Here is a 10,671-nt window from a genome sequence, read left to right on the forward strand (position 1 = left end):
ACTGATTCTAGTCTTTCAAATAGACAGATTTCCTGTATTTCTTTGCCGTATATATAAATAAACTGAATATCTTTGAGTTTAGAATTGTTTCAGACATTTTAGAGAATAAACAATTATTTATTAGTAGTATTTGGCAGACTAACTAATAATAAAAGTGTTTGTTGTGTGCCTTAACATACAGTTTCAGTCAGTATCTCGAGCAAATCACATTCAAACTTCTGGTTGGATCAGGTTAGAAGATGTAAACAGGCTCTTCTGTATTTTGGGGGGGTAAACATTCCCTTTAAAACAAAAATTGGGTGGTGAAAATGGATTTTCCCCAGCACTCTATAACTATAAGTCAGACAAATACAGGCTGTCTTATGTGAAATCCAGCTTCACTTTCCTTTTTAATGTTAAAATCATTCTCAAAATTCCCACTATCTTGCAATGTGAGCCTTGGGAACAATAAAACTGGATAACAGACACATAATGACTTCTGGACGGTCAATAAGCCTCACTTATAAATCCCTAAGCAGGTCTGGTATGTCCTCATGAATATGATCTCCTGTCTTCTGCATTAATAATAGTCACCGGCAGCAGCAGAGGATGTGTGTGAATCTGTGTTTCACACACACTGCAGTGCAGTCAGAGAATGGAGGGAGTGGAGTGTGTTGTTCTTCGGCTGTGAGGGGGTTGCAGAGGTGCAGAGAGAGACACGCAGAGCTGCCCTGAACGTTCAACATTCACACGCCCTGGAGTTTATTCGGCTGTGGCCTGGGCCTCCACACACACCCAAGACACAGATGCTGCGTGTTTAGAAAAATGCACATACACACACAGACACATGTGCACACATACACACTCTGGAGCACCTCTGGGCATGTTCTTGCTACCACTCCTGTCACACATCATAGGCATCTTGATCAGATCAGCAGGTTCTTGACAGCTCACAGGGAGAAATATCTATTTACATGCTGCCAAAAATAATCCCCATAATGCTTCAAGCAGCTTGTCAGGATCATTTACACAAGTTATTGCAGTGACTGTTAAACATAGCTGCCAGCCATAAGGAAAGTCTGGGTTCATGCATTCATGAGGCATAAAGACAGGAAACAATCAGAAGGTGGCTGGAGATGGAGATGAAGAGATTTAGATGTATTACTCCTTTATTAACCAGTGATTAAAGAGAGGAGTGGACAGATTAAGATGTTATTTATCCATCACAGACCTTCAAAAGGATGATTTACGCTTAAGTCCTTTAGATTAATCATATTTCAGCAGCTGTAAACTATCATCATGTTTATTTGTGTGTTGTCCGCCTCATTACACTCTTTGTTTGGTACAGTAAACAGTGTCATAATAAACACTGACTTATTTATAATGCTTTAAAATGTAATTTTGCCATAAATGCTGTTCATGTTTGCTGTTATATTTGCATCCCCATGCGTATAAATCAGGATAACAGTAGTTCTCCCTTGCGTGGGATAATATACACCATCGGGCTGAAACAACAGGTGGGCACAGCGCCATAGGAGCAGAATGAGGACAGCACAAAGAGGGAAGGGACAGTGTGTGTAGACTCCATTATTGACTGTTTACACGCAGCTGTGATGAGAAACACGAGCTATAACACAGTTAAAAGTCAGACACGGGGGTTTAAGGGCGTGCCGCCCGAAATAGCACTTAATCGGTGGCTTACCTGCGGCTGGATGGTGAGCGCGACGAGAAAAATCACAGTCCGCTGCAGGTGGAGGTGTCCCCGGTGTCGGTCACTCCTCATGTTTGGCTTCCCGGTGATCATTCCGCTCCCGTTTATGGGATAGAGCCGAGGCACCCTGTGCGCTCTTGTGCTCTCCATCCCTGCGTCAAGGGATTGGGGACCGTGTTGTGCGCTTTGGCGATGGTAGTGGTGTCTCCCCTCTCCTCCTTCTCCTCCTCCTCCTCCTCCCTCCCTGTGTCCGTCCGTCCGCCCAGCTCTCCTCCTCTCCGGTCTTAAACCTTAAAACTCCCGCAGAGCCACTTCATCGCGTCCAGGTCAGAGAAACCCAAAACACACGCAAACACACGCCCGATCACCCCCTTGCTGATGTGTCTAGGGTGGATTTCCACTGGGAATGACACATGCACACAAACACACAAACACACAAACACATAAACACACAAACACACTCCCCTTGCGCTGTATTCCACCCACCACCTGCGTTAAGAGGCTTTAAAGGTCCAATCTGCCGGCTCACTTGACTTCACCTCTCATCCCAATTAGCCACTCTCTCTCTTCTTCTTCTTCTTCTTCTGTCTCCCTTCAAGACTGATCCACGCACAAAAAACTAAAACAAAACAAAACAAATAATATCTATATTCATGCTTTTTTTCGTGAAAGCTGCGTTGGTGAAGCTGCCGCCGGAGTTGCGTCTCTCCAGCGGAATGATTTCACTTTGCGCTCCTCTCATCCAAGCGGCTGGTTGGTCATTTGTTAACCCGATACGAGCAGAGTCAGTGTGGGAAACAATGAGTGAGAGAGTGAGTGAGAAAGAGAGAGAGAAAGAGGGGGGAGGGTGTGTCCTTAAGCAGGGAATATCCGTCTTTCAGCTCTTGTCCGGCTGGTTCCCAGAGCGCACCATCCTTTCTCTCTCCCTCTTTGCGCACATTGACCAAGCCCAAACTTTTTTTTCTTCTCTCAAGTATGACACATTTACGCATGGGGTTATCCAGAATGCGTTTCACTTCTCCTTTCTGCTTCCTTTCTATCTCTTGTAGCACCTCTCTGGTTCCTCCTCTCCAGTTTCAGGCCTCTGCTCGCTTCAAAGCTCCGCCGTGCCAATTAACTGTTTCCCAGTTTGCTTGGGTGGCCTCTGAATGGGGAAGTTTCTATGGGCGTTTGACGCTGAACCCCGGAATGATTAAAATACACAAATTAAACTTATATTGACAAGAAAAAATGATGTGTACGTGATTAGCCAGTGCGCGCTTGGACATTGCGCACTTGGCGCAGGTGCCCAAACGCCTCTACCTGCACACTGATCTCCTCTTAAATGTGATCTTTACACCCACATCAATGATTAAGCTTGTTCCGACAGCTGCAGGCCTGTATGCTGCACGCACATGCCGCCGCTTAATGGTGCCGCTGGCTGCAAATACTAAGCGGCTGAGCGCATAAATATAAAAGAGAACTGTAGAGACATCTTTTTGAATATTGGCACCGGTCACATGGCATATTTTCCACATCTGACTTCCAGTGTTCGTCTTGTTGGACCCAAGACATCCATACAATGTACCTTCTTCATCGCGGAGGAAGTGTAATGAGATTCTGAGCCCTCCTCCCTCCTCCTCTATCTTAAGGTCTATCACGGGCTTGTTGCTCAAGAGCTTCCCTGACAACCGCTGGTGTTTCCGCGGCCTGGCACTCTGCAGTGACCCCGGAGCAGAACAGAGGGCTCTTGAGGAGCAGGGGGTTGATTTGCATAGGGGAGCAGTGACCTCCAAACATGAGCTGAATTCTAACCAACCATCCGGAAACACACAGACATCAGTGGATCGGCTGCTGCTGCTGCTGCTGCTGGTGCTGCTGCTGGTGGTAGTGTGAAAGCATCACCTGAGGAAGAGTCACCTAAAGATTTAAAACCTTTACCACTCTCTGAGGGTCTTGTTACACTAAATGTGAGTTGTGTATTTGGCACCATCTAATGGTCACATGAGTCGTTTTGGACACCCTTCTTAATCACCATTCATGTTTACAGCAGTAAGGTGTGAACTTTTGTTATGTTCTGTCAATTCCCACTCACATACCCACCTACTTCATGTACATAAAGCAACCTGCTACATAAACAGTATTTATTTGCTCTCTGCATTGTTGCACTATTCTGTCCAGCAATGTTATTAAAATGAGATAAGATATACTCCAGTGATCCCACACTGGGGAAATTAACTTGTCACAGCAGCTCCAGAAATATACAGAAAAAAGTCATGCTGAAGAAGGGCATTAAAGGTCCAGTGTGTAACACTGGAGAGGATCTACTGGCAGAAATAAAACATAATGAGCATAACTATGTTTTTATTTATGTATCTTAACCTGAAAATAAAAACTATGTTTGTGTTACTTAAGAATGAGTCTTTTTTTTTTATCCACAGAGGGGCAGGTCTGAATCATCGCCTGGGTGCTCTAATAAGCCATCTGTAACAACACTTACCTGTTAATCAAGCCTCAACTTAATTTGAATGAATGACTGAAATAAAATTTCATCCTCAGTACAGTTGTCATGAACGGGGAAATTAGCTATAGAGACCAAAACAGTTTTTGTACCAGGCTGTAAACATGTTTATTTCTGCTGTGAACGTTGGACATTTTAACATGGGCTCTAGACAGCCACTGTAGTTTATCCTTCATTCTTGTAACGGGAGGGTGACACGAGTGGTATTCAGTTGGTTGCATTCTGCAACTACACGACTAGATGTCACTAAATCCTGCACACTGCACAAGTCATGCTGGTGTTAAAGAGTCTGACAGCTGTTGGAATGAAGGACCTGCCGTAGCGCTCTTTTTTACATAGTGGGAGGAACAATCTGTTCCCGAAGGAGCTGTTTAAGGGTTTATAAATGATCATTATATTAGATATTATTTTATAAATAGTTTTATGTTTGTTTACCCGTCAAGCTTCTTGTTTTTAGCTGTATTTATGTTGATATCTGTGCATGTACATTGAAAGCAATGTGTAACCAGAGTCAAATTTCTTGTATGTGTACACACACGGCTAATAAAAGTAAGTCTGATCTTCCCAACTTCTTATTAAAAATCAGTTTATTTTAACAATATATGTTTTGTATCAGCTCCTCACTAGTTGAAGCCATGATGTTCAATGAAACGGGCGTATTTTAGATGTCATGTGCATAATGTTATACACATTTGTGCAAATTTCAGAATGGCATATTTGGTATATTGAATTGAAAATAAAGTTCTGAAGGTTTGAGGTTTAGCCGCACAGCAGGAGTTTATATGATGACTGACACTGGCAGGTCAGCAGGGCTAAGAAATGTATAAAAATAAATGATATTGCAGTTTCTGGTGGCACAAATGGCTTTAAACATGGATAACATCATATATGACACAAGCCTTTAGATGTCAAGGAGAGCTCATGGATGCAGATATGAGTCGTCACAAGCTACAGTAAGGGAATGATTTTTGATCTGACTGACACTCCCACACATAACCCACAGGATAAGTTGCCTTTCAGTCCCTGCAACTGAAAGATCACTGTGCTGGTGAATGGGAAGGCACTAGGCATGTTGCCAAGAGCATGCGACACACTGACTCACTCGCTCTCTCTCTCTCACACTCACACACACACAGTCAGTCAGTCACTCTCTCTCTCTCCCTCTCTCTCTCTCACACACACACACACACACACACACAGTCAGTCAGTCACTCTCTCTCTCTCACACACACAGTCAGTCACTCTCTCTCTCTCTCTCACACACACACACACACACACACAGTCAGTCAGTCACTCACTCACACATGGCGCCCTGGTGGCTAAGGTCAGCGCTTTCTCAAGGCAAAATAAGGGAGTGTGGAAAGGCTTGGGAAACTACAGAAGAATGTGCATTTCTGTGTACACTGCTGAGCTGACCTGAAGACAATTACTCAGGGCACAGTTTAAGTCCACAACAGGGAGGCCCTGTGTGCACTGGGCACAGTTGATAGTGCGAGTCTAAATTGAGCTTTTCAGGCTTAATTCACACATCACTCCGCCCTACACTCATGAATCCAGCCTTTGAGAGGATGAGGTGGTCCTCGTTGGCTCATAATTACTTTGCAAACATACAGTATGAGGGGCCTTCGAGCATGTGCTGCAAAACATGCAGCAGGCATTTACTAATTGGCAAAGTCGAAACTATTGTGAACGCGTCAGACATTGTACCCATTTACATTCATTTAGATATTTGCTTAAACACCAATTACTCACATAGCAAATGATTAACAGCATCATAAGCACTATACAACATAATAAACTATAACTTTTTTTGGATATTAGTACTGTTGATTTAATGGTTAACTTTGGTGTTTATCCCATGTTTTACCATATAAGTACAGTACAGCTGTGGTTGCCTGAATCTTACTGTAATAAATATGGTATAATTATTTCTAATATTACCATAAAAGGAAGATAGTACAGATGTTTTCATGTTTAAAAATGATGTATTATCCCATATTTTACTGTAATTGAAGGTTTTCTATCAAAAGGAAACTGTTTTGCTATATAACTGACCTGAAAAAAAAACATTAGAATGCTGTATAAAACAAAGATTTCCATGAAATGGTGTTTTACTGTGCAGACAGTTAATTAAATCATCAACAAACCTTTCGCCATTAGAGCATTTAGAACCAAGTGACAGAAAACTGGTAAAACATAAGTCTTTGTTCTGATTTCTGAATTCAAATGCGACAACGATACCAAAAATGGAAAACAGGATGGCTCATGAGCAGCCGGTACATATGAAATGTAATTGATTTAAAAATAATAATGATCCGTCTCTGGTGAATTACACTGAGCAGAGCCCAAAGGCCAAATAAAGATGAAAGATGGTTTCTATGGGCATTTATGGACTTCTTCAAAAGCACAAATTGAATGAGACTTCAATTTGTTTATTTTACAAGCAGGAGGGATAAGAGGATTTATATGAAGGCCCAGAGCGCTTTGAACCAAGATTTTGTCTACTTTCTAATAAACAAACAACTAATGGAAAATTGTTTTTTTTTTCCTAAAGCCAAAGAATCCAATTTTCTGCCAAGTATCAATTTGGTGGACAAATGTGGGCGACCAGCAGTCTGAAGTGTACCAGCATCCTGAGACGACTGGGGACTTCATGACATGAATGACCTTCTCTCCAGCAGTGACTGATTCTGACAATCAACTTTGTCGTACAGAGGCCTGAACATTGGCAGATTTATGATCAAAATAAAATAAAAAGGGCATGAAACCGGTTTCCCTCCAAATAATCTGCACTGTGTGTTCGAAGATGAGACGGCCCAGTGCAGTTTTTGGTTGGAATAAAAGCTTACAGGTCCCTCGTCTTTCATACGAGTTTAACGCAATAACAGATCATGTTAAACCAATTTCATGGCACCTGGGAAGAGGCACAGTAGTGGCCACAAGAATTTAAAATTAGTTTGGTAACCATGTACTAATTGGTGTGTTTATCCCATCCATCACTTTACCCAACTACCTATATACACACCTCAACATCAGTGGTAGGAGAAAGTAAGTTATAGCACCATCTATTGGCCTGAGACGAGCTCCCACTGCAACGCGAATACATATGACAAACCGAGGCAGAGCACAGTCTCAAACAAGAGTTTTAATTATAAAAAGAAATAAGCTCCAGGTACAATGTCTGGTAGACCAGACTCTGGGTGCAATGCTTGATGACAAACAGTTAAAAAAAAAATTAAACAAACAGAAAAGACATCAAGTTGCTGTCAGTGCGACGCGGTAAAACAAAGCAACTTGTTGCAAAGACTGTATACTTACATGTAATCCTGGAATGAGGAAGGGGGGAAAAACGACTTGTGCAGCACTGATCAGAAAACGTCCATTTCTAAAAATTTCATTTGTGTCGTTGCTGTACATTTTTAAAAAAGACCTGTGTGTGAAGTCTTGAGGCGTTATTTCTTAGCGAATGAGATTTTCATGGCGTTCGCCTGTGTGATCTTAAAGCCTTGTAGTGCATCTCGTGCAGCACCGGCCTGCACTTCATTGTCAAACTCCACAAAGGCGATGTCGTGGCGACCAGGGACCAGACGCACCTCCTTGAACCCGGGGAACCTGAACATAAAAACAACACAGTCACATTTACCGTTCAACAAACAGACAAACATGCACACAAGAAGAAGAAGAGCGGTTACTGACTGGTTGAAGAGCATGGACAGCATGAGCTCGTTCGTCTCCTCTGGCAGGTTGGTGAGGAAGAGGATGTGATTTGGAGGATTTTCTGCAACCTGTGAGAAGAACAGACAGCTGAGGTCAGCGACAACAATATAAGATTATCTTATTAGAGAAATACTCTGCCAGAAGGTGGGGGGACACACTACCTGCTGGGGCATTTGTCCAGGCATCTGTCCGGGCATCATCTGGCCAGGAGGCATGGCACCAGGGGGCATCTGGCCAGGTGCCATGCCCGGAGGAGGCATCATGCCAGGAGGTGGCATGTAAGGCGGCTGACCTGGCATGTGCATCATACGTGGAGCCTGGCTCATAGGAGGCATTCCCTAAACAGTAAAGAACAGTCACGAGCATGTCACACAATTCCCCTTACACCATCAATGAGCTACAGTTTATTCTGCTGCATAAAAACTAGGTGCCAATTTTAATTTTAAGAGTTCTCTTATCCGTCAGCGTCGCTATATGGAGACATGGAAAGAAAATAGGTTTTGTTTTGTTTTGTCTTACAGTCTTGTTTTCTTTGCAGCTTTGCTTAGGAATACACACTTTGGCCATCAGATGAAACAAACGAGACAAGAATTTGCCTACAGCAAAAGTGCATGTAAAATTAGTTCCAGCCCCAGTTTGTTGAACAATATTTAAATTACCATGAAATCAAAGTTGTTTGCCGGCTCAGTATGCCACTGTAGATTACATCCGACACTCGCAGCTACATTTGTTACAGAAACTGTCACAATAACTTGTGTAATTCTAACCACCGATTACCAAACACTGATTTCTCCACTTACAGGCATGGCAGCGGGTACCCCAGCAACCATGGGCGTAGCAGCTCCTGGTACACCCTTCTTAGCTCCGGCTCCGTCAGCTCCTTTTATCTTCTTCTTCTCCTTTTTACGGTCACGCTCCACGTAAGTCCCCTTCATTTTAGCTATGATGTCCGAGTCCTGCTTGGCATACTGGATACGCTGTGGAAACAGACACACGTTCAGACCGCATGTATTTAACCCTAGAACACTAACGTTAAAATCAGTAACACCATCACTAACGTTGGGTATATTTTACCCGATATAATATCCTGGATAAAATACAGTTCATGAATTTATGTAAAAGTACAACACTGTATGCCAAACTGTAGTACTCTTCTTTAATTTCATAATATACAATATCACAAAAAAAAAAAAAAAAAAAAAAAAAAAAAAGTTACCAGGGGGCACCGCCAGGAATTTTGGGCCCCATGACAAAGAAATTAAATTGGGCCCCCTCTGCGCAGCTGTTGTCACTACATCTCTAGGATCTAACTATCCCATCAAAAGCTTCACATTACTCTAATTAAAGGCTTGCAACTGTTTTGCGTCTTGTAGTTCAATACTATAGTACTAGCACAATATTTACTGCTGGTGATTTGTAAATGCATGCAAGTCTGCATGCAGTATGCAGTGCAGTTCACTATTTGATGCAAGATTAAAAGCCACCATAAAAATGTTCTGAAGGCCCTTTTTTTTACAGTATCTATGTATTTTTATTGTAAAATTTCTAAATGGAAAATTAACATTAATGAACGATTCAAAAGAGAAATGTGAACGAACTTAAGATATTAAATTTTCAATTATAATAAATTATCATCATCCTCTCAAAACAATGAAAACAGCAGATTTTTTTAACTTAAATGTAAATATGTCAACAATATTTTTTGGGGCCCCTGTCAGTCGTGGGCCCTTGGAATTGTCCTTACTATATGGTGCCACTGCCATGGGGGACCCTTTAAAAAGGCAGAAGAATTATTGAAAAATCAGGTAATCCTTAACAAGAAATGTCCTACCAAAAAAATGAATAATAATGGAGCTGGGAACTTGTTATTTGGTCGACCCATTCCTGGGACATGTGAGCCTTGTCTGGTGAAGGCACAGACTTTCTGCAATTGTGGGAGATGGCACAAAAAAATGGCACTCTATCACTAACGTCGAACGCATGCCTCTTGAAAAACAAAACAAAAACAAAACATAGATGGGAGGATGGAAACAAACAAACCATTAATGACATCAGTGAGCAGCCTGAAGCTACTCAAGGACCCATGCAACTCAGACAGCAGCAACACAATGAAAATCACATGACAAGAACTGTGTGGGTGACAAACACCCGACGTTAGTGTTCTGGGGTTAAGAGGCTACAGTTTATATTTCAGTGATCTGGTCTTCACTGTGCTGAACCTACCATGGGTTTGTCGTAGAAGGGAAAGCCCTGCATGGATCTCAGGGCATTGGAGGCGCTGTTGACCTCTTTGAAAATGACAAAGGCCTGACCCTTCATCTTCAAGTTTCGTGCCACCAAGATGTCCAAGATCTGCCCAAACTGTGAGAAGATGGCGTACAGCGACTTCTTCAGCTCTGCTGACACACAAAACATCAGATCAGCTTCATGTATATATGTGTGTGTGTGTATATGTGTGTGTGTGTATATGTGTGAGAGTGTGAGTGTGTGTGAGAGAGAGAGAGACAGAGAGAGAGATAGAGAGATAGATAGATAGATAGATAGATAGATAGTGTAATAGTAAATTTAAGCCTTTGTTTCAACCACTACAGATGCAAACCCCACCCTCCTTAAACATGAGGTATCAAGCCTTTTGTCTTGTGTAAATTGCGTTGCCCAGACTCAGATCTACACATCAATGCAAGATCCTGCAGGACACCTCAGGTGAAAAGCATATGGCCTGACGGGCGCCAACACCCACAGGAGACAAAGGACTGTAAAACAT

General features: G+C 42.4%; 2 protein-coding genes across 2 annotated transcripts in view; both read right to left on the reverse strand.

Moving 5' to 3' along the window:
* The window catches only part of LOC104931582 (protein jagged-1b), a 50,319-nt gene extending 47,547 nt beyond the window's left edge, over positions 1-2,772 (reverse strand). Inside the window, exon 1 of the mRNA XM_027280620.1 lies at positions 1,682-2,772. Coding sequence (XP_027136421.1) covers positions 1,682-1,840 — 159 coding nt within the window. The 5' untranslated portion in view covers positions 1,841-2,772. The remainder of the gene's footprint in view (positions 1-1,681) is intronic.
* Positions 2,773-7,315: 4,543 nt separating this feature from the next.
* Positions 7,316-10,671, reverse strand: part of snrpa (small nuclear ribonucleoprotein polypeptide A) — a 9,734-nt gene continuing 6,378 nt past the window's right edge. Inside the window, exons 3-7 of the mRNA XM_027280621.1 lie at positions 10,131-10,303; positions 8,708-8,884; positions 8,069-8,245; positions 7,887-7,975; positions 7,316-7,802 (exon numbers count right to left, since the gene is read on the reverse strand). Of these exons, the coding sequence (XP_027136422.1) occupies positions 7,643-7,802; positions 7,887-7,975; positions 8,069-8,245; positions 8,708-8,884; positions 10,131-10,303 (776 nt within the window). The 3' untranslated portion in view covers positions 7,316-7,642. The remainder of the gene's footprint in view (positions 7,803-7,886; positions 7,976-8,068; positions 8,246-8,707; positions 8,885-10,130; positions 10,304-10,671) is intronic.

This window comes from Larimichthys crocea, chromosome VII (assembly GCF_000972845.2).
Source record: "Larimichthys crocea isolate SSNF chromosome VII, L_crocea_2.0, whole genome shotgun sequence".
Lineage (NCBI taxonomy): Eukaryota > Metazoa > Chordata > Actinopteri > Sciaenidae > Larimichthys > Larimichthys crocea.